The sequence below is a fragment of the Cucurbita maxima genome, unplaced genomic scaffold (genome assembly GCF_002738345.1).
Source record: "Cucurbita maxima cultivar Rimu unplaced genomic scaffold, Cmax_1.0 Cma_Scf00006, whole genome shotgun sequence".
NCBI lineage: Eukaryota > Viridiplantae > Streptophyta > Magnoliopsida > Cucurbitales > Cucurbitaceae > Cucurbita > Cucurbita maxima.
The window spans coordinates 3,800,968-3,828,535 of record NW_019272022.1 but is presented as its reverse complement, the minus strand read 5'-3'; the positions used below and the strand labels follow the sequence as shown (position 1 = coordinate 3,828,535).

The window sequence follows — 27,568 nt, the reverse complement described above, 5'->3', positions numbered from 1 at the left end:
TCTGGGCTGACGTGGCATGGGGATGTCGAACGCTATAAATTAGTCGAACTTCGATTCTCTTGGCGCCCAATTCACTTCAGTCACACACTATGATATGCCAATATCCGCGGGCTCGAGAATGATGTAAAAAGAGCTACTAGGTTTTTTCTCCGTCGTTGTCTTTCGATTTAACAATGGAGAAGCTCGGATTTCCAAGCGTGAAGAGGTTAAACCAGTTGAACTCACTGTCTGGTTTGGTACAAGGAACTGCGAAAACGTTCTCCTCTTCGCGTTCCGTTCCAGAACCCGCCTCGTCGGGACGTTTTGTCAATTTGAAGATTGCTGCAGGTTCTAATCGGAAAGTTTAGCATTAATCGTTCTTTTGTAAGAAATGAAACTTTATGTTGATCGTGTTGTCCATATTATGCAGAGAGGATGATGAAAGATCAGGCTTCTTTGAAGACTGATCTGGATATGGCGGTATGAAGCTCCGTTCTCTATGTGTTGCGCGCTTCATTAAACTGTATATGGTCATTGAAATTGATCGATAAGACCATAACCTTCTCCTCTTTAATTTCAATGCACGTGTAGTCTGTTATTTTCTGTAGTTCAGGTCATTAGGTCTGAATTAATTTTTCTCGGCACAGTTACGCGTTTTCCTATGATCATTCTTCGGAGTACTTGATTTCTAAGTTGGAAAAGTTTACAGAATGCGAAATTGAGGAAATCAGTGGAGCACACACGTGCTTTAGAGGATAAACTGCAGAATGCCTTGAATGAAAATGCCAAGCTCAAGGTGAAGCAGAAAGAAGACGAGAAGTTGTGGAAGGGATTGGAAACGAAATTCTCGTCGGCTAAGACACTGAGTGATAAGCTCTCCGAAACATTACAGATTTTAGCAAGTCAAGTTCAGGATGGTAGTTATCAATCTGATGCTCAAAATCTAAGCCTTCCTTTTTTCGTTAATAATAATCATCTAGAGTATGACTTCAAATTTAATCATTGCATTAATTATATCTTATAGCTGAGAAAGACAAGGAGGTTTTAGAAGCCAAATTATCTTCAAGTTCTACAGCTGTTGATGGGTTAAACCAAAGAATGCAAGACTTGTGTATAAAAGTAGAATCTGGTGAAGAAACAATAAGAAATCGTAAGTTCTTAAAATTTAGTAACACGACTTCTTGCAATATTTCGTTGGTTATTTTCACAATGTACCATAAAATTCTCTTTTCGATCATGGTAACTTTTGGAATACAACTTGTTATCTAATGCTTTTGAACTTTGAACACAGGTGAGAAGGCGCTGGCGAAGCTCAAAATTGAGAAAGAGGAGAATTGTAAATTGTACAGAGAAGAACAGCAGAGAACTGCAAATCTGATTGAGGAAAAAGGTAACTATAATGATTATGGCTAAAAATTGTAGAATGTTCATAAAACAATGCATGCTTAGTAATTTGGGATGACAATCTTTCTATCGTAATATGGAAGATTTCATTTTGGGAATGATGACAAAGAAGTGTAGTCCGACAATAGCCAAGTCTCATTTTTCCATTTGCTTATCAATGTAGATATGTTTTAATATGCAATGCTTTAATTTTACCAATTCTTAGTTGCAATGCATAGATATGAATTTATGAATGTTTATGTTTTACAAACAAAAGAAAAATAGCTCATGATGATCTAAAAATTGAGAAAAGTAAAATTAGAATCTTGCAGCATTTTGTAATTTTATTCTCATAAAGGTGGACTACCACGATACTTTCTTGCAGACTCTATGATCAAGAGATTTGAAGAAACAGTTGTGGAGAACAGGTTGATCATAGAGGGACTGAACTCTAAACTGGATGAGGCACAATTAGAGTCAAACTCGAAAGAAGAAAAAATTATTAGTTTGATAGCCTCACGAGATGACTTGCAGAAGGAAAAGAGTGATTTGGAAATGCATAATGATGAGATTCATAAGAAATTAGATGCGTCACTCTTGGAGATCAAAAACCTTGAGAATCTCGTCCATTTTTTGATTGATCAGCTGGTTGAATTTGATCGTCATAACTCAACTTTTGAAGAGAAATTTAATCAGCTAACCCATCTAAATGACTCTTGCTTTAAGCTGGCCAATTTGGAAAGGGGTTTTGCTTCGGAGCTGGCCCAAAAGAAATACAACGACCTCCATGAAAAATTTATTTGTGTAACATCAGAAAAAAATGCCCTCGAATTGATTAATGTCGAATCACAACAAAAGGTTGATGAACTTCAGAAAATCCAGGAATCACTAATGGCACAGCATTCAGAAGAATCTCGTTTAGCAGGAGGGAGAATTCAGAAGTTGGAGTCTGAAGTAGAAACTCTTGTTTCTGAAAAAACTGAGACAGAATCATTGGTTTCCAAGTTAGAGGAGAAAATTGGTACTTTGTCAGAAAGTTCAAGATCATCTGAGAGTAAAATGGTCTACACCTTTCTCAACAGATTTAAATAATTTGATGTCAAGACTGCTGTTCTACTAATTTTCAGTTATATTTCCTTGCAGCAAGATTTGTTAAAGAAGATTTCTGCACTAGAAATTGAGAATCAATGTAATGCAGAAAAATTGGAGAAAGAGTTACACGATAAAGCAGAAGAGATAGATACTTTGATGAAGGAGAGCAAAAATTATAAACAACGTGCAGAAATGCTTGAGGTAGAAGGAGATCAACTTCGCAATGTTTTGAAGGAAAAGGAAGAGTTTATTCTTTTGTCTATGGATCGTGAGAAGAAGCTAGAAGAAGAAAATAAAGAGGTTTTGTAAATTACCCTGTTACCATTGTTCATTTTCATGAAAAATTCTCGTGATTAGCTTTTGAATGAACTTAACTTGAAGTCTAAGTTCTCATCTATTACAGAACCAAGCTCTACTGTTTTCTGCTGAAATGAAGCTTTCCGATGCTAAAAGACAGTATGATTCAATGCTGGAGAGTAAACAGATGGAGCTATCAAGACATTTGAAAGATATATCTCATAGAAATGATCAGGTATTATATGTTACCTTTTTTTCTCGTAAATTCGCTTCATGCGGTTAGATTACCTTTATTAGGCTGACAGCAGTGAAACTATTAGGCTATCAATGACATCCGGAACAAGTATGAAATGGAGAAATTGGAGATTGTTAACAAGGAAAAGGAAAAGGTTCACTCTTAGTACTCATATTTTGCGACATATTAAAATATCAAACTTCTTGCTTATTCAATCGAGCATACAGGCAGATCAAGTTTTACAAGAGATGGAAAGAAATTGTGAACAAAGCCTAGCAGAAGTGAAAGAAGAATCTAGGAAATGCCTGATTCGCATTCAGGAAGAACATGCTGCTCTGGTAACATTTACAAAGAAATGAGCTGAACTTTTCTTCCTAATCAAGATAATCATAGTTGACATGGCCTATCTGATTATATTTACAATCTTTTCTTTGTTTCTTTTTTCCCATGTGTTCTAACTTCTGCCAAAACTTATATTCTAGATTATGGATGACATGCATCAGATTTTTTTCTGTTCCATGTTAAAATATTAGCATCTTGTACCTCTATTTTGGCAACTTATGAGGGAAGTCAACTTGTAGTTATGTAGTAATTATAATTCATTTAACAATTTCAGAAGCTTCACATCGGTGCTTAATTTTACTGACTGTTATATGTATCTATGTTTATTTGTGGGTTAAATATTGAGATTGAGTCTCTCTGAGTACTGTCCCTTTATATCCTACACTTTGATTTTGTAGTTGAGTCAAATTCAGCAAGAGCATACCAGAAATGAACAAATGTGTAAAGCCAAACACAATGACGAGTTGCAGCGTGCTCAACTTCATGCTGAGAACGAATTGAAAGAGGTTATATCTATCTATATATATATATATATATATATATATATTCATATTCAATTTTTGGTTTCTGTCAGCCCTTGCACCATTAATTAATAGCTCAGTAATTTATGATGTTCCAGAAATTGACGTCACTGAGAAGTGAACATGAGGCTCAGATGAAAGCTTTGAGATGTCAAAACGAAGATGAATGTAGGAAGCTTCAAGAGGAATTGGATCTCCAAAAAACCAAAGTACTAACAATCTCAGGTACAAGTATCAAGTATTGTGCTCATGTCTGAATCCACTCATATATATGTCATAGGAAGACAGGCAGAGAGCTTTGTTGCAATTGCAATGGAAAGTGATGGGTGACAAGCTACAAGAGGACCAAGAAGTGAATTCAAAGAAGGTAATCTCCTGACCCATGTGCAAGTGTTCACATGCACGTGATACTGCCAACCAACCTCTTCCATCTTCTATGTGCCTTTGATCAATTTCAAACTTTTATATTATGTACAGTACATGAAACTAATTCTTGTTGGTTATTTTTCTCCATTCTCAAAATTTAATACTGTTATAATAAGCATCCTGGTTCTCTGTATAGAACTTCATTGGATAATACGGAGGTTTCTCTAATATTTTGGTCCTTAAATTCTTACCTTGGAGCGAGTCAACTTACCATCAACCATTGTCAATATTGAACCCCTCAATTATGTTTTTTTTTTTTCTCTTGCTCTTTTTAATTTTTTTTAAAATTTTGTATGCATACTATTTTATTTCCTGATATTAAAGACGTAAATTCAAACACGAAATCTCTAGATTACTCCCATACTTCATATTATTGAGGTTACAATTAGTACTTCATTTCCGTAATCTATTTTAGTCTATCCTTCATAATTTATAAACTTGTCATGGTGCAGGACTACTCCATGTCATCAATCAAGATGAGAGGTTCGGGTGGTTCCAGAAAAAGCAAGCGTGCTCTGATTAGAACAGAAAATGATGAGGTGCGACTGACAACTGATAGATAAATTGCAGAAAAGAAGTCTGTTTGTCAGCTACATTTTGAATTCTTTTGTACCTTACATCTTCTCACAGGAATCACCTAACCAGCAAGCAACTCAAACACCAGTATCACAGTTGTTGAAGACCGTGGAGGACATAAACACAGGAAGTATTGCAAATATCCCGAAGCACCATAAGAAGGTAAGTTGTATATTAAAATGATGCGCACTTCACATTATCTAAACTGTAGAGATTAGTGCATATAACCATTAATATCTTGATAGGAGACAAGGAAATTATGGGAAGTTCCAAGTTTTTCCATATAGTTTTACACTCGCCATCCGCCTGTGTATTGAAACTTAATTAACGGTTGGTCAGGTTACTCGTCATGAATATGAAGTTGAAACTACAAATGGAAGGACGATCACTAAAAGAAGAAAAACAAAAAGTACAGTTCTGTTTGAGGTATGAACCTGGTCACTAAAATGAACCAATAGGACCGTGCCAATGTAGAGAAACTGGATTATCTCATAATTATTACTCGATAGTAAAATTTGTTCCTCATGTTTATCAGGACCCGAGAAAACATAACAAAACTCCAAGAAGAAATACCCCCCGAGGTCCTGTCAAGGTAAAAGAAAAGGCTTATATCCACATCCTATTGGGCATTTTTCTTCTTCTTGATTTGTGTACTGCATTTGGCATTAGTTGGTTGCTGATTTATGCCAAATTCATTTGGCATTGGTTGCTGATATATATATTATATATATATACACACACACGTACGTATGTCTGTATTTTCATTGATGGTTTTGTGAAATATGAAATATCAGAAGAAGATTTTCCTAATTTTTAATTTTGTTTTATGTCTAAATATTGTATAATTATGCATAACTTGTTTTAACCCAACTCTCCAAGTAGACAATCAAGGGTGGGGATCAATCACGGCCTTCAAACATTGGTGATTTGTTTACGGAAGGGTCACTGAATCCCTATGCAGATGATCCTTATGCATTTGATTAGAGGTATATTCAACCATATTCTCTTAGTTTCAAATTTCTTTCAAAGAAAATTTAATGCATTTTTCTTCTTACTTGTGTAGTGTAGAATCTTCAGCCTTCGATGTTCATTTGGCTGTCTTTGTTATCCAAAACAAATTCTTACCTAAAAAACTTACTCTGCACGTCAAGATGTTCTCAAACCCTAAAAAAGAATAAAAACTACAAGAACGAACTCTCCCTTCAGGTACTTCATCCATTGAAAATGAACTTATAGCTCGGATGGTGGTGGGACTTGAAGAGAGAGATGAGAAGGTGAGCATTCATTGTTTCTCTCACAAATTGGTCCATTATTCAATAGGGCAGAGGGATAGATATAAGATGACTTTGTTGCCTGCTTATTTCATTCAACTCTTCTTTGTGTGCTTTTTTATAATGAACATATTTTTCTCGTCCAATTGAATGTTATGTACCTCACGGTGGTTGTTTACAGGGACCGACACGGACTTGAATGTTTCTCATCTCTGGAAACAGTCCTCTATTGGTAGCTTAGGGTGGTCCCTTCAAAAATTGCAACTTTTAGGCTTTTACTGTGAGTCGTATTTTACTTCACTTGGTTTTCCACTTTACTGTAAACTAATTGTGTTTGTCACAAATGGATTAGGACATAGAAAAACGTAATCCATAAATTTGTTTTTGACATAACTGAACACACTCACCCATTGACACACTCATAATCTGTTTCTTTCTACTCCACTTTTCTCTATGAATTTGAGAGTCGAGTGGGTAGTGAGTGTCACAATCTAACAATAGAGCGATGAGTCAATTTTGTTTATTCCAAGAACTCTTACATAAAAAAAAAAAAAAATTTGAGAAATCTTTTTTACCTAACCGTATGAAATAATTGAATTTAAATGATTATAGATTAAATTATTAATTTGGTTATTGTTTGAAAAAAAAAGTCTGAGTTTCGTTACTATAGTTTTAAGAGTTAAAATTTTGAATCTCATAGTTATAGTTTTATTAAACTCTTATAAATGCTCATGATATTGACTATTTATTATTTATGAGAATTTTAGCCAATCACAAAAAAAAAAAAAAAAAAAAATTAAATAAATAATAATTCTAACATTTAAAATCATATACACCAAATTTTGATTTACTTTTGGTCTAAATTTACCATTTAATTTTGAATATATCATAAATTAATTTTAATAATTCACAGTCTTAATGTAAGTTAAAACTTTATACCTTTTTTAGGTTAGTTCAAATAAATATTTAAAAATATTAATAAACTTTTTTTAATTATTTAAAAGATATAATATATATATATATTTTTTTTAACATATAATCAATCAAAACATTGGTAACCTCTTTTAAAACATATGTTTAAACTTTCTCGCAAGTATTTATAATACACTATATTCTTTTAAAAATTTGTTTCTAAATTTATTTAAACATTATATTTTTTTTAGAAATAATTGTGTTTTAAAAAAGTTGCCGAAGTATATATAACCTTTTCCTCTGAAATACCAGAAATTTTTACTTTTAATCGAAGCAATTCGTTTTTTTGTTCTCTGATTGATGTTTTAAATGAGTTTATTATTTCTTAAAAAAAAAAAAAAAAAAAAAAAAAAAAAAAACAAAACAAAACAAAAGCAATTTGTTTGAAGCCCGTCTCCTCCACGATGCATTGAAGTTTTTCTTTGATCCTTGAAATGAATGGATGATTTCCATTGAACGAGTGACCAAAAAAATTCTGAAGTCATTGAAATTTAAGACTCCACGGAGCTCATCCAAGAATTCGCACATTCGAACCTATTCTACAACTGCAAATAAAAATGAAAGCCGATAAATCCAGTAATGCACTTCGTGAACTGGTTAGGGTTGTTCCAAGCAAATTCCATGGCCAGATCGTTGATTCTATATCAAAGTTCAGATAGATTTGAAGGCGATATAAAGGAAGAAGCTCGAGAGAGAAATAAGCAGCAAGAGCTGAAGAACGAATTCCATCAAACCGCACAGCTTGATCCTCTTATTCCTCCGACGCTCCATAGCCAACTCGATCTTCAAATCTCCAACAACTTTCCTCAGCCTCTCTTTCTCCTGAAAGGTAATTGACATTTTAATTTCTCAAAATCGCTTACGTTGATTACTAATCCAAATCAAATAAATTTTCATCGAGAACCTTCGCTTGTTCGTCGACAGATGCTCTGAGGTTGCGATTCTGGAAGGATTTGAACGAAGAAATCAGAAACGCTGCTTTCGCACATCGAAAGGCAGTTTTGGATCTCATTGCTTCATCTCTGGATTCCGCCTCGACTCCCTCCATGATCTGCTCAGAGTGAACACCGCTTGGAGCAGGAAATACAGGTAACTTCACGTAGCGCTACTCGTAATTAGGAAGAATTCATGTCGTGCTGCACAAGTTTATCTATTTATTAGAATTAACCACCAAGCAGGTAATACTTTTTTAAACAAAGTAAAAATGAAAATTAAAAATTTAAGAGAACGACGACCTTAATCTAACATAATTGGAGTTAAATTAAAAATTAAGTCACTAATCTGATCTGTATGCTGGATGTGTCACTGTCATGTATGAACAGATGCACAACTATTCTTCAACCAAGTTTCCAAGATTTTGGTATAGAAACACCATAAATATGTTCATCCCCATTTATATTACAATCGCTTTGATCAAGCTTCACATTAATACATACCTCCTTAATGTCCTGCACAATAACAAAATTAAATATCTTCTACTTATATATATGAATAAAAAAAAATGTAGATGGCATAGTTCAATTTTAATTTATTTCTATGAAAATTTTCATTTATTTTTGTGAGGATAAAAAGGAAGATTTATATATATATATATATTTAAAAAATTTAATTAGATAATTTTCATTTTTTAATATAATTTTTACTAAAAAAATTAAAAATATCATAATAAATCAAATTTTTATACCAACATATTATTTTTAAAAATTTTAAATTTCAACATTACTACATATTTTTCAATACAGTAGAGACAGAAGAATATAATCTCAATTCTCTGTCTTTTTTAGTTAATGAAGAGAAATCTTTCTTACTCTCTGCTTTATTTTCTGTCTTGTTCATAGACATGTTTTGATATGGTATATTAATTATAAATTGGGTGTAATAGGTAACATGTTTGAAAATATGAACTAAGAGAGAGAGAGTAAGGTCTCACACAACTGCAAACACAGACATAAACATTTAATTATTTTTCATATATAATTACATATATTCCAAAACATAAAGTGCACTCTGGTCCTACTCATAATTCACTAAATCAATAGCCACACACTTAGACTTTGTTTTGAATAGGGTTTGGGAAACCTTTTAAGGACTGGGTTTGATTATTGTTAGTAGAGCGAGAGGCTATGAACAAGGTTGTAGTTGGAGGGGTTTGCAGGTCTATTGGGTGTATGAATTTGCAGTTGGGGCATGTCGGTGAGGACTTCAATACCATTACCAATAAGTGACACTGCATGCAAACCCTCGCTATCATCTCTTGCTGCGGACACCCATGTCCTTGTTTCCATGCCCTTCCCAAACTAGCCATAGCCCCATCGCTCTTCTTCTTTGATTCACCTCCATTTCTCATAGATTGGCTATTTAGATTCAGCTCAAGGTCCAAGCTCAAGGGATCACCACCTGGTCTAGGCTCCAATTTGCTCCTTGGATCCATGCACGTTTTCTTCCGAGTCTTCGTGTTGTAGAAGTGTATCTTCCCTGACTGTACGTATATAGAAAGTTGTGTTAGTGTGTAAGTAGAGAAAGTGTATGTGTCCAAGGCCCCCGCTAGTAGATATTGTCATTGTTAGAACTTCCCCTCAAAGTTTTAAAACGCGTTCACTAGAGAGAGGTTTCCACACACTTATAAAAAAGTGTTTCGTTCCCTCTCCAACCAATGTGAGATCTCACAATCCGCCGTCTTTGGGAGCCCAACGTCCTTAATGGCACACTGCCCGGTGTCTAGCTCTGATACCATCATTTGTAATAGCCTAAGCCCACTGCTAGTAGATATTGTACTCTTTGGGGTTTTCCCTCAAGGTTTTAAGTCTAGTAGGGAGAGGTTTCCACACCCTTAATAGAAATATTTTGTTTTCCTCTCCAACCGATGTGGGATCTCACAATCCACTCTATTTGGGGGCCTAATGTTCTCAATGGCACATTGCCCGATGTCTAGCTTTGATACCATTTGTAACAGCCCAGACCCACCGCTAGAAGATATTGTACTCTTTAGGACTTCCCCTCAAAGTTTTATAACACGTCTACTAGAGAGAGGTTTCCACACCTAAGAAATGTTTCATTCCCCTCTCCAACCCAACGTGGGATCTCACATAATATTAGTGTGCAAGTTTAGTACCTGAATGTCAAGGCATCGTTGCCACTCTAAAGGTAACGGAGACTCGAGGTGGAGCTCGATATCAGCTGGAGAATTGAAGCTTCCTCCTCGTGGTTCTTCCCATTTTCTCTTCATTTCTCTCTTCAGCTGGAGAATTGAAGAGGGTGGAAAAAGGGTAGATATAATATGGAGGATGGGGTTGGATATAGATATAAGTGCAAGGACGAATCTAGTTGGGGGCAGGGTTTGATGGTTGAAATAAAGGGCTCGTCCTGCCACTACCTATGCATGGCGTTGGCTTTCCAAAACTCAACTCCAAGCCTAGCACACCCCTTCCCCCAATTAATGAAGCAACCCAGCCAACGTCCAAATATAGAATCACAAGCTCTTAAATCTGATTAACATAGCTGAAAAATGGTTACTGGGAGTTCGTATGTATTTATGAAGGCGGTGAGGAGGGGGAAGAGGAAGGTGGGTATGTTGAATGGCAGCCATTAATGGGGGGAAGCTCTTGGATGGCCCCTATGTGATCTTTAATATACTAAGCTCTCAATATCTATATGTGTTAAAAGCACTTATAACTGGAAACGAACGCCCAAATCTTGGTGAAATGATGTTGTTTACACAAAAGGGTAAGCTTAATTCTGTTTTGGTTGCAAAAGGGATGTTATGTGAGGTCATTTAATGCTTAGATGGAAAAAGGGATTGGTTTGAAGTAAGCCTACCTGCCTTCATTAACTCATCATGAATTCACTTAAATGATAAAGGGATGGCCATGGGAAGACGGTTGCTTTATTGCTCCACCTGATCTTGCTTCCTCTACCCAACCTAAGCTCTCACCTCTCCCCTTGGATTTGTATTGGTTGAACGGCCCTTTCATTGAAGTCCCACGGTTTCAGTGACACAACTTACTCAGCTCTGGTTTTGAACATCTACTTCCCAAGTTGCAGAGAACCCCATTTATAATGCAAATGAGTCTCGGTGGACATGGTTGGATGGATCGTTTTAATTGTTAGGGATGGCTGGAAATGAGTCTCGTATGGCTAATTGAGGAATTGATCATAAGTTTATTAGTAAGGAATATATCTCCATAGATCATCTTGATTAGATAAGCACTTGTATTGCATTGTTGAACTGAAATGATGTGGGTTAGAGTTAGAGATTGAATTCAAATAAAGTGATTAATGTGAACGAGAAAGGGCTAAGCTTGAAATACAAACTACTTCATGTACTTGGCTAGAATTTGTAAACCATTCTAGATAGTTTAATATTTATCTTGAACTGCTAATGGGTTAGGGTTACGAGAGCGATCTATAAAATTTTCAAAATTACTCAACATAAAATTATTATAAACGGAAGACATTTAATTTTATTTTCTTTTATAATATAGACAAATGTGAAATTTATTAGTATAAATGTAACTCTAGAGTAACTTAGCCTTTTTTATTTAATTATGTTTATAGTTGAGGGTTACTTTTATTTAAATATGGTTTTGATTCATTTGTACATCACTCATCACATTAATTGCATTAGAAGTGTTGTGATATCACACATTAGTCAGGAGAACAAAAAACTGGGTGTGGGAACCTTCCCCAATAGACGCATTTTAAAGTCTTAAGGAGAAGCCCAAAAGAGAAAGTCTAAAGAGGACAATATCTGATAGTGATGGGTTTGGATCGTTACAAATAGTATCAGACCCGGACACCTGACGATGTGTCAGCCTTCTCGTTGTTCCCCGAAGAGAGGTAGACACGAGGCAGTGTGCCATCAAGGACGCTGACCTTAAAAGGAGTGAATTGTGATGTCCCACATTGATTGAACAAAGGTGTGAAATCTTTCCCTAGTATAGACTTGAATTATGTTTTTTTTTTTTCTTTTGGGTTAAGTTTTAAATTATTAATTTTTGGAAAAATATATATAATATATTATGTTATTTAGAATAACGATAGGTCGTTGAAAAACAAAATTCTGGCGCAAAGTTTAACAACATTAAAGAGAATTTATTTATAAACGAAAAATTATAGTGTGAAAAGAAAAAATAATATAATTTTCTGGTAGTACTAAAAATGATTTTCATGCCATTTCAACTACAATCATTGCAACTTTAAGCTTTGATGCTTCAATGGCGGCAATCGATGCCAGGCACATGTTCGTCTTCGTGCCATTTTCCTTCTCGATTCTGTTTCTTCAGACGCTACTTATTCAAGTTCAATTCAACCCTATCCCTTCGTCACTAAACTCTCGCTTCAACGATTCCAGCTTCTATGAAAGCTAGGATCGAGTCATCGGTTTGTATTCTCTGTTCTCTTGCTTCCTCAATCAATAAATTTGTAGAACTGAATCTATTGGCTAGGCTCTCGTCGAAGTCGTTGGTCATTCCTCTGCTGCTTGGTGTTTGAGAGAATCGCAAAGAACGGAGAGGATGAATCCTGCAGAATAAATGCTAAATGAAATGGCCAATGGTGTGTATTGCACCGTTATATATGTTTTTGAGTGATTCAACCATGTCAATTCCAAACTTCTTTCGGAAGGTATGGCCCGGAGATACAAAACCTTATTAGGAAACTCTTCTAGGTTTGAGATCGTTGTTTTCTGGTAGTGAGAGAGAAGATATAGTTTAAATTGTTCTATGTTTATTTGATTAACTCCTTATGGATTCCTGATGGATAGTGAGATGTTAAGTGTATGTTGGAAACTGTACTGTACCTAGGTTTGTTTTTCTTATTTATTATATTGCGTCTTCGTAATTGATGTATCTTTACTTAAACGCTTTGATACAGGGAGTCCATTGGTGGACATCATTTGGAATGTGGCACATGTGTACATAGTCTTTCACTGGCAGTGACTCATTTTGACTTGACGATAGGCAGGGGAACTAACAAGGGCGAATCCATGCCTGCTGTCACGGAGATTTTTAGGTATTTCAATTTTCTCATCAGTTATTTATTATGAACAGAGGCTTATTAGCATGCTACTTAGATCTTACTTTCAAATGCAAAAGACTTGATTATGACAAGAGAAATTACTTCTGGTACGGATTCCACGTGATAGATCTTTGTGCTTTACATTTGAAGGGGTTCTTGTTTAAAACTAGGAACTTCGTATGTACACGAGGGACACCAGCTACAATAAAATTGACCGCAAATCCAATATACACAAGAACATATGGATGTACCTACCAGAGCCTTATAGAGATCTGGGATATTTTCAGAATTATTTTAATTTTTCTATGTTGGAATTAGAATTATACTGGCCTAGCTAGCTTTAGTAGTATTAAGTAAAATGAAATTATTGGTATTTGGTTTAATTTTTTTTGATACCTCTCCCTTGCAGCCTCCCTCCTCTTTGTTTCTCATCTCATATTTATTAGCTTTTCATTGTATCAGGACTAGATTGGTGCCTTTTCTTTATGAGAGGGGCTGGCGTAAAGGCTTGTCAGTATTGCTTGGTTTTCCTGGCCCAGAAAAGGAGGTGATGTCAGTTCTTATATCTCTCTTCAATATGGAACTTTTTGTTTAATGTCAGCAGAAGCAGATAAGTATAGGCTCGATATTAGAAACTGGATCAGTCGATTAATACCAATGCAAAGTCTGAGAGATGTCCTAGTGCTTTGTCTTAGCATGTTTTATTACATGTAGGGGGAGGGAATTCAAATTTACACCCTCTGAAGGAAGGCCCTAGTGTTGAAATTTTTTATTCAATATGTGGTTATGTTGCCAATGCTAAGCACATGATATTTTCATTGCAGTTTGAGTTGATAAAAGATTTCAGGCACCAGTCTTAGGTGGAAACGTAATTGATGCAAGTTGTGAAAGTGGAATGTTTTCAGGAATCGTGCTGCCAAGAGAGTTATTTTCCTCTATTGTTGCTTTGGGCTACTCGGAGAACATGTTAAAGCAGTTATATGAATCATTAAACAAGAGGAAAACTTCCCTCAGAGAAAAAGTATTTTCTTTGTTCTATCTTTAATGATTAGTAGCACAATTACTATAGTTAAAGGATCTTTGTGTAGTATATTTATATTGTGTTTGAGATTTTTATCTGAATGTTTTTTTTTTTCTTTTCTTTTCTTTCTAACGAGCTTTGTTCTTATTAGAGCTAATATTTGCTCGGACTTCCATTTGCTTCAGGTTCTCTATTGATGCACTCCATCCTGGTTCAGCTATATATATCGAGCTATACATACCGCACCAGCTGCAGTCTGTCGATGGTTTTTGGCTTTTTACTAGGGTATGGACTTCTGCACTGAGTTATTCCAGCTTTTGGTTTCATTTTGTTGTAGACATATGTTTCCTTTTGTTGTAGAAATATCAAAACAAAATAAGAAAAAAATTGATAGCACTAGAGGGACACGCTAGATGGAGGGGTTGAAGCTGTTAACAGCCACACACTCTAACCAACTAACCAACTGAGCTATTCCAGTTGATGCTAAATGTATTTTAGCACTTAACTTTGTGTTATCTCTACATGCAAAGGAGGTACAAGTTGTGATTCATGTCATTTTTAGGGATGGTTTTCTTTCATGTCATTTTTAGGCACTTTCACTTTGTAAACAAAATGAGAAACAAAACCTCCTACTGAGCTATTCCTACCTCTCGTTGGTGCTAAATGTATTTCAGCACTTAACTTTGTGTTATCTAAACATGCAACTTATAGATGTCTAGGAGGTACAAGTTGTGATTCATATCAGCCTAAGGACGGTTTTCTTTCATGTCATTTTTAGGCGCTTTCAATTAGTTAGTTATTACATGGTTTCATTTGGTAAACAAAATGAGACAGAATTTGATGACATTAAAAGGGCAATCTAGAGGGAGGGGATGAACCTTTGTGTTATCTAAACATGCAACTTATAGATGTATCTAAACATGCAACTTATAGATGTCTAGGAGGTACAAGTTTGTGATTCATGTGAGCCTAAAGACGGTTTTCTTTCATGTCATTCTAGGAGGTATAAGTTTGTGATTCATGTCAGCCTAAAGACGGTTTTCTTTCATGTCATTTTTAGGCGCTTTCAATGAGTTAGTTATTACATGGTTTCATTTGGTAAACAAAATGAAACGGAATTTGATGACATTAACAACACATTAACAACCACAAGCTATAACTTTTAGGTCTGTTTTAACAGAATTCATGTCACCTTTAGGCACCTCAAACCGAAGTTTATTCCAGGTGATGGATAGTTTAGGACTGTTTTCATGTCACCTTAGGTGATGGATAGTTTAGGACTGTTTTCATGTCACCTTTAGGCACCTCAAACCGAAGTTTATTCCAGGTGATGGATAGTTTAGGACTGTTTTCGTTCATGTCATTCTTAGGCACATTCAATGAGTTATGGTTTACAAAATGTTAAAAAGGACGCTAGAAGGAGGGGTTGAACCTCCGACCTTGTGGTTAACAGCCACACGCTCTAACCAACTGAGCTATTCCAGCCTCTTTTGGTGCATAATGTATTTCAGCATTAACTTTGTGTTATCTCACGTTGACCTTGTGATAATGTATTTCAGTACTTAACCTTTTGTTATTAGGTACAAAACAAAATGAAAGAAAATAAGAGGGCGTGCTAGAAGGAGAGGTTGAACCTCTGACCTTGTGGTAAGGTCCACATGTTCTAACCAACTGAGCTATTCCAACCCCTTTTAGGTGTTTAATGAATTTCAGCACTTAACTTTATGTTATCTCAAGTTGTGATTCATGTCATTTTTAGGCACTTTAAATCGAAGTTATTCCAGCATCATTTTTAGGCTTACAAAATGAAAAACAATTTGATGACAATTAAGAGGGCTCAGAGGGGTTGTGAACTTCCGACCTTGTGGTACTAACTATTCCGAGGGGTTGGGAACTTCTAACCTTGTGGTTAACAGTCACACGCTCTAACTAACTGCGCTATGCTGAGGGATCGTGAACTTCTTACCTTGTGGTTAACAGCCACATGCTCTAACTAACTGAGTTATTCCGAGGGGGGTTGCAAACTTCACGGTCTAGCCTCTTTTTAGTGCTTAATACGACACTTAACTTTGGGTTATCATTTGTGATTCATGTCATTTTTAGGCACTTTCAATAAGTTATTCTTTGGTTTAACAAAATGAGTAACAATTTGATGACATTAAGAAGGCACCCAAGAAGGAGGGGTTGAACCTCCGACCTTGTGGTCATTTTCGAACACTTTCAATGAGTTATTCCATGGTTTACAAAATGAAAAACAATTTTGACACTAATTAAGATGGCTCACTAGAAGGAGGGTTTGAACCTTTGACCTTGTGATTAACAGCCACGCTCTAACTAACTGAGCTATTCCAACCTATTTTTGGTTCTAAATGTATTTTAGCACTTAACTTTGTGTTTGATGATGTTAAGAAGGGTTGCTAGCTAGTAGAGGTTGAACCTCCGACCTTGTGGTTGATAGCCACATGCTCTAATCAACTGAGCTATTCCAGCCTCTTTTTGGTACTTAATGTATTTCAACACTTAACTTTGTGTTATCTCATTCCATCCTCTTTTTGGTGCTTAATACGGCACTTAACTCTTTGTTATGATTTGTGATTCACAAAATGAGTAACAATTTGATGACATTAATAAGAAGGCACGCTAGGAGGAGTTAAACCTCCAACCTTGTGGTTAACCGCCACAATGATCTATTCCAATTTCTTTTTGGTACTTAATGTATTTTAGCACTTAACTTTGTGTTATCTCAAGTTGTGATTCATGTCATATTTAGGCACTTTAAAAGACACTTTCAATGAGTTATTCCATGGTTTACAAAATGAAAAACAATTTGACACCAATTAAGAAGGCTCGCTAGAAGAGAATGCCCGTTGAATTGGAAGGAATAAGTTCGGCAGCGGATCACGAAATCTTGGCGATCTTCTCTTGAATGGGAGTCCGCTTTGAAATCGTCCGCCCTGCACCCCCCGAGTATATGCTTCAACAGGAATGAAACAAGGGTAGATTGATACAATAGAAACCTCTGGGAAAATGCCCACCCGTAACCCAGAAAGTACATTACATAGTCCGTTTTAGGGATTGGCTACTTACCCATTCAGTGACTTTGGCACTGGACGTTCCAAAAATGGGGTACTATCGGGGCGGGTGAATTCAATAATAGACGCCCCTCCGACCACTCCAACCTTGTGGTTAACAGCCACACACTCTAACCAACTGATCTATTCCAATTTCTTTTTGGTACTTAATGTATTTTAGCACTTAACTTTGTGTTATCTCAAGTTGTGATCTATTCCAATTTCTTTTTGGTACTTAATGTATTTTAGCACTTAACTTTGTGTTATCTCAAGTTGTGATTCATGTCATATTTAGGCACTTTAAAAGACACTTTCAACGAGGTATTCCATGGTTTACAAAATGAAAAACAATTTGACACCAATTAAGAATGCTCACTAGAAGGAGGGGTTGAACCTCCAACCTTGTGGTTAAGGTCACACGCTCTAACTAACTGAGCTATTCCATCCTCTTTTTGGTGCTTAATACGGCATTTAACTTTTTGTTATCATTTGTGATTCACAAAATGAGTAACAATTTGATGACGTTAATAAGAAGGCACGCTAAAAGGAGGGGTTGAATCTCCGACCTTGTGGTTAACAGCCACACGCTCTAACCAACTGAGCTATTCCAGCCTCTTTTTAGTATTTAATGTATTTCAACACTTAACTTTGTGTTATCTCAAGTTGTGATTCATGTCATTTTTAGGCACCTTCAGTGAGTTATTCCATGGTTAACAAAATTAAAAACAATTTGACACCAAATTAAGAGGGCTCGCTAGAAGGAGGGGTTGAACCTCCGACCTTGTGGTTAACAGCCACACGCTCTAACCAACTGAGCTATTCCAGCCTCTTTTTAGTATTTAATGTATTTCAACACTTAACTTTGTGTTATCTCAAGTTGTGATTCATGTCATTTTTAGGCACCTTCAGTGAGTTATTCCATGGTTAACAAAATGAAAAACAATTTGACACCAAATTAAGAGGGCTCGCTAGAAGGAGGGGTTGAACCTCCAACCTTGTGGTTAACAGCCACACGCTCTAACCAACTGAGCTATTCCAGCCTCTTTGTGGTATTTAATGTATTTCAACACTTAACTTTGTGTTATCTCAAGTTGTGATTCATGTCATTTTTAGGCACATTCAGTGAGTTATTCCATGGTTTACAAAATGAAAAACAATTTGACACCAAATTAAGAGGGCTCGCTAGAAGGAGGGGTTGAACCTCCGACCTTGTGGTTAACAGCCACACTCTCTAACCAACTGAGCTATTCCAGCCTCTTTTTGGTGCTAAATGTATTTTAGCACTTAACTTTGTGTTATCTCAAGTTGAATTTGATGATGTTAAGAAGGCACGCTAGGAGGGGTTGAACCTCCGACCTTGTGATTAAGGGTCACATACTCTAACCAACTGAGCTTTTCCAACACTTTTTTAATGCTTAATACGACACTTAACTTTGTGTTAACACTTAACTTTGTGTTATCAATTGTGATTCATGTCATTTTTAGGCACTTTAAACTATAGTTATTCCAGGTGATGGATAGTTTAGGACTGTTTTCTTTCATGTCATTTTCAGACACTCTCAATGAGTTATTCCATGGTTTACAAAATGAAAAACAATTTGATGACAATTAAGAAGGACTCGCTAGAAAGAGGGGTTGAACCTTGGACCTTGTGGTTAAGGTCCACACGCTCTAATGAACTAAACTATTCCAACCTCTTTTTGGTGCTTTAATGTATTTCAACACTTAACTTTGTGTTATCTCAAGTTATGATTCATGTCATTTTTAGACACTTTCCATGAGTTATTCCATGGTTTTATTTTGTAAACAAAATGAGAAACAATTTGATGACATTAAGAGGGCACAGAAAGAGGCGCTTTGTGTTATCTCTATTCCAGGTGATGGATAGCTTAGGACGAAGGAGGGGCTTTGTGTTATCACTATTTCAGATGATGGACAGTTTAGGACGAAGGAGGGGCTTTGTGTTATCTCTATTCAGGAGATGGACAACTTAGGAAGGAGGGGCTTTGTGTTATCTCTATTCCATGTGATGGACAGCTTATGACGGTTCTCTTTCATGTCATTTTTAGGCACTTTCAATTTTGATAGAACCTATGTTATGAAACATTGCAGCATATAGATATACGATTATGCTATGAAATAGTACCACTTGCTTTCTTTGAAAACAAAATAATAAACAAATTGATAATATTGATAAAAAAAATTAGCAAAAAAATATTTAGCAAACGTCAAAAGGAGAGTTTGAATGTCTGACCATCTAAGCTATTCCAGTTTTTGCTTTAATTTTATCCAATAAATTTTAAAATCTAAAATAAAAAAGTTCATTCAAATTCTGATTTCAGGTATGAAATTCTGATTTATTTATTATTACGGCCATCTTCACAAATTTCTAAAAAGATCAATGGAAGGGTTAGGCATAGCAGATTTTGACCCAATTTTTTGGTCTACCGTCCTAACATTATCTAGCTAGGCTATTTTGATGCATCATGTTGTCCAAATCATCATTCTTTAATACATTAACATTTAAGAAACTATATAGATACAAATCAAAATTCTATAAACTAAATATGTGGCTCTAACCTTACCTAAATTCATGCATCATGTTGTCCAAATAAGCACACAAATTTATAACTTTAAAACGAAAATAAATCTCTATAATAAATTGAAATTAATATTCGTACCCGTGTGTGGTGGGGACAAAAATCAAAATCAAAACAAGTATTTTAGAGGGAAGGAGAAAGGAAAATGACTGCTTTACCTGTAACTCCTGGGAAGAATTCCTCTCAGCACCGTCCCCATAACAGTCCCAGTCAAGTCCTCTTGTAGATCAAGAAGTGGCTCATCTGGTTTTGTAAAGAACCTGTGCATATTCTGAAACAACAACAGACCTGCAAACTTTTACTCCATAAAGTAGGGATCAGAAACCCGTTCATATTTTGGTTCCAAGAAGAGATTGTTAGGTCTAAGCACGCTGTAAAATTAATTATTTAGTAATACATAACAAATTATAGACTCCTTGCCAACCAAATAAGAAGAGTATGTGCTACACCAATGCGAGGAACCGAGTTTGATTTAGCTGTACACATTGGGTTGAACGCAAGCTTGTGAATACAGCAGAGGCCTATATGACAATCTACAAACTCTGCAGAAGGAAGGCGTACCCCATGTTCCTAAAGAGCATCCTTAAGATAAACTGATGTATATCTACTCATTATAATTCTTAAAGAATATTTCTTCGATCTGTTTTGAATTTCTGAGAATTCCAAATCAAAACTATAATGCTTCCCGACTATCAAAGATCGAAACCAATACATGGAATGGAGTTGCTTTTAAGCTACACCAACAGAGTACATCCTCTTGGCAGGCTATGGTTTCACAAACGTCGAAAATGTCAACTGGCGATAAAGGGCTGTCTTTTCGTCGTCGTCGTCGTCATCAAAATCTAGATCCTTCTCTTCTTCATAATCCATCATATCTATGACTGTTTTATCTCTAGCATATAGCTTGTCTGATTCTTCTAACTGAACTTGAGAGTATCCCGGACCTGAAGGTGGCCATTCAGATTGTATTTGCAGCATCTCTGATTCAATTAAAACTTCCATACGTGCTCGTTCTCTATCTCTTGGATAGGTGCAGTACAGAAAAGTGTAGATAAAACAACAAAGAGCCAATGGAATTCCTATTGCTGTGTATAATGCCCAGGCTAATGACGCTGCATTCCCCCTATCTGTGACAATCTCTTCAGATTCACTAGATCCCTTCTGGACAGGCTTATAACCATAGACATGCTGAGCAAGAATTCCAACAACAGGAGGGGCAAATGATGACAAAATAGACTCAAAAGATCGATCTAAAGCATAGACGCTAGTTCGAGATTTCTCAGGAACTATCTCTGCGAAAATGGGACTGAAAAAAAAAAAACAAATTATAATTTGAAGTTAATAAAGTATCTCTGCTCCATTCGTACATTAATCATGACTAATGTACAAGTCAAAATTCTATGGTTAAACATGCTATGCTTGATGTGCTTGAGAATGTTTGCTTAATCCACCGCATTTAAATGGTGTGTGAAAGTTCTCTATTTATAATCAAATAAATTATAAAGATATAGAAATAGTAATAAATGGAAAGATACCCATGGTAAGAAAGACAAATATCTAGATATTTGACTTTATAATAAAATATCAAATATGATATATATGGTAAACTATAATTTAGCACTAAATATCTTTTAACACTCCTCGCAAGCTAAGTGTCACAACCTAACTATGAAGAGAGTAGGTTGTGACCCTCACGTTGCGACAAGAGAAGCAGCGACCCTCAAGTGGCGCCCATCCGGCCACGCGAGGGCCTAGACGAGTGCCATGATGCACCGCGAGGAGAAAGATGCATCATCTAACACACCACATGATGTCGGCATCGAGGACAAGTTGAGACATAAGCAAGACAGAGACATCGGATAAACAAGAAGAGAAAAAATAGGCTTGTTGAAGGGCCGGGTAGGGTCTCAAGCCTTAACCTCAAAAGTCAGGGTTCTGGAGAGAACTTGGAAATGCGGTTCGGGAGTTAAGTCCGTCCATATGAAATATGAATGCTCGTCAATCTTGGTGTCAATCGGACACCGGACGGATAATGCACGACACCGTATGACCGTTCACCAAAATCATGTCTATGTCTGGAAGATTGAAAATGGCTCAAAATGTACTATAGGGGTACCATGGTGTTAGCTCTCCACCACCCCTCGGGCCTATGGCCTAAGTGAGCTGCCCTGTGGCCTAAGTGAGCTACCTTGTGGCCTAAGTGTCTCGGGCAACTTCCTTTGAAATGGGTCTTTCAAGGACATTATCGAGCGACACGGGTGTGCCGATATTGCACCCCAGCCCGCGTGTTAGAGGTTGCTACATACACCCGCTATCCGGCACGGTATCCGTAAATGACACGGCATGGGCACGGGAGGGCCAATGCCTCGATAGAACCCGGATAGATGGATATTCGGAAAGTCCCTATGAGATGAGCAACACGCTAGCCCGTTCTCGATGGCATGACCAAACGAGTTGTGATGGCCACGACATCCCGAGACTCGGGATGGCGTCAAGACATATGAACAATGTCGATGGGGATCGAAATGATAAGATGGGATGCGACGTTGCATTGAGAGACCTTGGCCCAAACAAAGGCAAGGTCGAGCCGAATGACTTGGTCTGGTGTAGAGGCAAGTCAGATGTGTCGTAGATGATTGAAATGCACGCGCAGACGGCCTGTGTGGTTGAACAAGCTTGGATTCCACACAAGCGATGTTCGATTGGCGAAGACAAACCTCACCTAAGGTTCGACGAAGCCACAAAGCCGGAGCGAAAAATATATATAAGGCTTAATTCCCCTTAAGGCTGGTCGTGATCGTGTCAAGATCATGACGCCGCACGGTTAAAAAATGTAGGACCGTGACAGTGAGCATCGAATTTGAACGAACGTGAAGCTTGGATATGAAAAATTCAAAGAGAGGTCGAGAAACACTTTCTGTGAAGATGTCAAAACCTGGTTTGGAAGAGGCGTAGAGAAACACTTTCTTGGCCATCGAAAACTGCAGAGAGATTGTCGCTCAGTGGCGATGCTGCCTTGGCTTCGACGAGAATATGTCTAACCCATGAAGAGGGATCGTCACTCAGCGACAATGCTACCTTGACTCCGATGAGAATATGTCTAACCCAAGAAGTAGAAAGGGAAACCTAGAGCAAGAGACAAAGACAATGTTGAAGTTGGAGAGTCGCCACAGTGGGTGAAGAAGCCAATTTTGGCGAGAAGGGCAGCGACGACTTGGTTGGCGAAGAGGCCAGTGCGGCGCCTAGATTCCAAAGGTAAATCTCTGCAGAAGGTCGATGGGCTTATTGAGATTCCGTATATTTCCGAAGAGAACGCTGATGAGGATCCTATGATTAGGGTTTCTGTGAAGGATGAAGGGTTGATTGGGAAGAAAATGAGAGAGGCTATGTTGGCTAAGGGGAAACCGATTGTGTTGGAGAAGGTGAGGTTGTATGTACTGAGTATGGCGAAGGGTGATTGGAGGTCAAAAGGGTGGCGCCGATGAGTAACCAATCGGCTCCGCTTGTGGCAGTCATGGTGACTGCCCCTACAGCGTCAAAGCCAGTAATGGTGGTGGAGAAGAACCGTAGAACATTCAGAAGCCATTAAAAAGAAAGGATCGGGGTTGTTAAACCGAAAAAGCTTTGATACTATGAGAATGTTTGCTTAATCCACCACACCTAAATGGTGTATGAAAGTTCTCTACTTATAATCGAATAAATTACAAGGATATAGAAATAGTAATAAATGGAAAGAATAGTAAATGGAAAGACACCTATGGTAAGAAAGGCAAATATATCTCTATTAGATCTTTACAAAATATCTTCCAAATATATCTCTACCAAATCTAGGCATCAAGCTCCATATCCCAACAATCTCCCACTTGGAGACTGATCTCATTGCCTTATAATAAAATATCAAATATGATATATATGGTAAACTATAATTTAGTACTAAATATCCTTAACACTAACGAGTGTTATTACCATTTAGGTTGTGTTCGTTATCTCACAACGCATTGGTCCTTCCAGATCCTAGGCAAGACCAGACAGCTTAAGTGCCAAACTTCCAAAAAGGTTTATTTTTAGCTTTGGTGAAAGCCTACTATTCGAAGGAAGCATTACTTATAAATCAATTTTCCAAGGAAAACTAGATATTAGCCTTTTGATTACTATGTAAGTGCCCCACCAGAGCACTACTCTTCCTCATAGACTGATATAGATGAGGGCAAATATGCACTTACTTATTTGTAGCTGGTGCATTCCAAGAAATGAAAAACCCCACAATGATCAAGACTAGTCCATGGACAACTGCTGTAGATGGGCCGTCAGGCAAGAGGAGGAGAAGAACTGCAGCTAGAGGAATGCCTGATGCTGAGCTAATCTGTGCCAGAATAATCCTCCCAGAATTTGGGAAACGTGTGGAGAGGATATCTCCCATTTTACCTCCAAACAAGCCTCCAAGAGAGTTTCCAATCACAAACATGCCCATTAGAAAAGCCGTCGTCTCATGGGAGAAGCCCTTGAGCTCCAACCACATTGTTGCAAATGACAAGGCTGACCAAGGAAATGAACCTGTGATACCCTGCGCTACTATGATCTGGAAGGATGGAATCTTAATAACTGACTTGGATTCCCGTACCAAGTCCTTCACTTCAGACCAAAAGGAATTACTGGGTGGAGAATGATTACCAGTTTTAATGCCGTCGTCTGAAAAATGTGGATCATGTGCAAAGAAACGGACTAGTATGCCAACAACAACACTGATTAGTCCAACAATATGAAATGCAATTCTCCAACCGGGGATTCCCATAAATGTTCTTGGAGCTAATACTATTGAACACAACCCGCCAATAATGGAGCCTAGGTTGCCTGTTGTTTGAAGCCATCCAAAAGCCACACCACGGTTATTGTCATCTGTTGAATCTGCAACAAGGGACTGAATGGCAGGTGCAACTAATGCAAGGCCTATCCCATTCAATGCTCTTGAAACAGCGACCTGTTGGGTGAAATCTGAATGACTTATAATCAGCTAATATTTAATTCCAGCATAGATAAATCTGCCACACATTAATATATTCACCGCTAAAAACTTCTTCTAAGAAATCAACTTGCTCAAGTTCCGTAGACTTGACACAATTTCTAAACACCAAATTTACTGTCTACAAGTCTGTGCAGGTTTTCCCTCTTCCAACAAATCATACAAATTTTTATGCTCTTAAAGTATATTAATCTTACATATTAAAGCCCCTATGCTGAGCCTTTCACGTTAATTTCTTAATTTCCCAAAGACAGTAAACTTCCGAATACTCAAACTTCTAACAGGACATGGGTGTGTAAAAAATCGGTAAAGAGTGAAACAAGTCCACGAATCACAAACTTTAAGGGATAAAGTAGTTAATGACTATATATATATATATATAGATATGTGTGTGTATATATATGTCCAGACTCTGGTTCTTCATGATCTTACATTATCCCTTGCCATATGCTTTCAAGCAATTGGCATCGTATTTTCATGATGAACGCATGATGCAATTTACTGAGAAAATAATACTTCCAACAAGAATTGAGCAAAGATCACGCCTCACTTTAAACTGTCAAGGCTACACAAATATGTTCATGGATTCAACCAGGAAAAAAAAAAAAGCAGAAGTATGCCAGTTTCAAATCTTCATATGAAGTCTACTTAATAATTTTTCACAGATTTTCTACAGTAAATGGACAAGGTATAGCATTCATTGATATGCCTAATTCTTTTTACTCATTCCAGAACTGTTTAATTGTTACTTACCGTTCGAACTTTCCCATTTTGATGGCTACATTCGATATTATATACGAATATGGAAGGAAAACAACTTCTATATCAATTGATTCATTCAATAGCCCTACATTTTCATTCGTCATTATACGCACACGATTAAAAATAATAATATCGAACAACGAAGACACAATCAAGCGAAGAGGAGGAAAGAAAATTAGCGAGACCAAAACAACGACGAGGAATGTAGCATTATCTAGGATTACGAAACGATGAAATAAGAAACAGTTCAGGAGTTAAAGTGGAATTGGATGAACCTGAAGGAAAGTAGAGGAAAATGCGACAAGAAACGTAGCGGCAGCCCAGAGGAAAGCGCCGAGAGCAATCACATGAGCTCGGTTATGGCGCAAGGCCAAGTACGCAGCCAAGGGATAACAAGAAGCCTGCACAATCGATCTGAAGAGAGTCAATGAGCCGAGACCAGTCGGATCGGTGTGCAAGGCGGCACCGACCTCTTTGTAGACACCAGGTAACAGAGATTCATCGGCCCTCTCCATCACTCCAGCGAGGTTCACGAGAATCAGAGTCACCGTCTCCGGCTTCATCTTGATCCGTCGCCGCCTTGACTTGTCTTAATTTCCCAGTGCCGCCCGCGAATTTAGGCTCCAAGTTATAGTTGACACTCCGTTTTATATGCCAATCGGATCCCTCCTTGCAGAATCCTCCTTTTTAATATTCTTTCTCTCTCTCAAAATAATGTTTGTTTATTCTTAAATTCGATTATTTTAATAAATTGTAAAGATCAACAACATTTTAAACCATTTTCTTAATAATAATAATAAATAAATAAACTTTATTTTAAAACTCGACAACCCGGACCAATATAACCCGAATTAAAACTCGACAACCCGGACCAATATAACCCGAATTATAAAAGTTAGGTTGGATTACTATTTCGGATAGGATTTGGTTCATTTTTTCTGAACCCAAATTAAATAGGTTTAGTTCGGTTTTATATATATGTTTTTTTTATTAATTTGTTTAATTTCTTTATTTTGTTGTTTTAATTTCTTTTATAATATTTTCTTATTTTTTTTTAAACATATTTTAAATTTTAATGTATTTATTATCTAATATTATAATATTCTAAAAATATTTTTTATTTTTTTTTATATACTATACCTTTAAATTAATTATTTTTATTATTTATTTATTTTTTATTTTTTTGTTTAACAAATTCTAAAAAAAATATGTATTTAATTGTTTTTAATTTTATGAAAATGTTGAACTATGTTAATAGGTTAGAATTTTCGCTTCTTGTTTTTTTATTAAATTTATTTATTTTTTTGAATAATTATATATTGATTTATGTTTGTCTGTGAACTTCAAAGATGGTATACATATAATGAATTAATAAAACTTAAAAAAAAATTGACAACCCAATAAAGAGGAGAAGGTTGGGTTGGGTTATGAAAAGTTTTGGGTTGGGTTGGTTGCCAATTCAATCAACCCGAACTTTAGGTTGGGTCAAAAAAATTCTTCAACTCAACCCAACTCAGACCATGTACACCTAGGCTGGACCGTAGGCTGACTACGAAAGTAGTTCACACCTGGCCCCTTCTTACCCTCTACTTTGCTTTTGGGCTGGGCTGGGCTCTGGCTTCAGCTTGTTAAAGGCCGAAGAAGTCATTGCTGTACAAATCTAATTACCTAAAATTTAATTAATAACAAACATATTAATTAATATATTTTTTAAACCTCTCCTTTTACACTTCCACAACATGTAAAACTACATATACAAACTTCGAACATCTTGACCAATATAATATATGCGTTTAACTGGTTAAACTATGTTTAAGTTGACAGTGACGTCTATTAGACAATCATGGTTAAAGGGTCGTGTTTAAAATTGAATAAATATAAGCTCTCGTTCATTTCACGATCATTCATCCATCAATCTTACAAAAATAAAACGAGTTGTTGTATTGAATTTGAACACCAGATGTCTCGATTAAGGTATATAATTT

General features: G+C 36.5%; 4 protein-coding genes and 5 non-coding genes across 9 annotated transcripts; 2 read left to right on the top strand and 7 right to left on the bottom strand.

Moving 5' to 3' along the window:
* Window positions 1-14: 14 nt before the first annotated feature.
* Window positions 15-6,300, top strand: LOC111480239 (synaptonemal complex protein 1-like). Its single transcript, XM_023125171.1, has 19 exons — window positions 15-327; window positions 410-459; window positions 689-896; window positions 1,004-1,129; window positions 1,271-1,369; window positions 1,748-2,424; window positions 2,506-2,754; window positions 2,858-2,986; window positions 3,072-3,140; window positions 3,214-3,324; window positions 3,727-3,834; window positions 3,948-4,058; window positions 4,130-4,216; window positions 4,728-4,814; window positions 4,906-5,013; window positions 5,191-5,277; window positions 5,387-5,443; window positions 5,734-5,837; window positions 5,915-6,300. Exons 1-18 carry the CDS (start codon window positions 174-176, stop codon window positions 5,833-5,835), a joined length of 2,619 nt encoding a protein of 872 aa, XP_022980939.1. The 5' UTR covers window positions 15-173; the 3' UTR covers window positions 5,836-5,837; window positions 5,915-6,300.
* A 1,351-nt stretch (window positions 6,301-7,651) lies between these two features.
* On the top strand, window positions 7,652-14,764 carry LOC111480779 (uncharacterized methyltransferase At1g78140, chloroplastic-like). Its single transcript, XM_023125947.1, has 6 exons — window positions 7,652-7,690; window positions 7,996-8,183; window positions 12,966-13,103; window positions 13,572-13,656; window positions 13,957-14,130; window positions 14,316-14,764. The coding sequence occupies exons 1-6, from the start codon at window positions 7,652-7,654 to the stop codon at window positions 14,325-14,327; spliced, it is 636 nt and encodes a 211-aa protein (XP_022981715.1). The 3' UTR covers window positions 14,328-14,764.
* Window positions 9,043-10,586, bottom strand: LOC111480319. The gene is made up of 2 exons (XM_023125291.1): window positions 10,207-10,586; window positions 9,043-9,573 (listed from the first exon to the last, which is right to left on the bottom strand). Exons 1-2 carry the CDS (start codon window positions 10,318-10,320, stop codon window positions 9,142-9,144), a joined length of 546 nt encoding a protein of 181 aa, XP_022981059.1. The 5' UTR covers window positions 10,321-10,586; the 3' UTR covers window positions 9,043-9,141.
* A 777-nt stretch (window positions 14,765-15,541) lies between the features above and the next one.
* TRNAN-GUU lies at window positions 15,542-15,615 on the bottom strand. Its single transcript has one exon. It is a non-coding gene; the product is annotated as a tRNA-Asn (tRNA).
* Window positions 15,616-17,739: 2,124 nt separating this feature from the next.
* On the bottom strand, window positions 17,740-17,813 carry TRNAN-GUU. Its single transcript has one exon. It is a non-coding gene; the product is annotated as a tRNA-Asn (tRNA).
* A 140-nt stretch (window positions 17,814-17,953) lies between these two features.
* Window positions 17,954-18,027, bottom strand: TRNAN-GUU. The gene has a single exon. It is a non-coding gene; the product is annotated as a tRNA-Asn (tRNA).
* Window positions 18,028-18,167: 140 nt separating this feature from the next.
* TRNAN-GUU lies at window positions 18,168-18,241 on the bottom strand. The gene has a single exon. It is a non-coding gene; the product is annotated as a tRNA-Asn (tRNA).
* A 140-nt stretch (window positions 18,242-18,381) lies between these two features.
* On the bottom strand, window positions 18,382-18,455 carry TRNAN-GUU. Its single transcript has one exon. It is a non-coding gene; the product is annotated as a tRNA-Asn (tRNA).
* A 1,613-nt stretch (window positions 18,456-20,068) lies between these two features.
* On the bottom strand, window positions 20,069-26,246 carry LOC111480264. The gene is made up of 3 exons (XM_023125205.1): window positions 25,859-26,246; window positions 24,025-24,779; window positions 20,069-21,107 (listed from the first exon to the last, which is right to left on the bottom strand). The coding sequence occupies exons 1-3, from the start codon at window positions 26,144-26,146 to the stop codon at window positions 20,567-20,569; spliced, it is 1,584 nt and encodes a 527-aa protein (XP_022980973.1). The 5' UTR covers window positions 26,147-26,246; the 3' UTR covers window positions 20,069-20,566.
* Window positions 26,247-27,568: the final 1,322 nt, after the last annotated feature.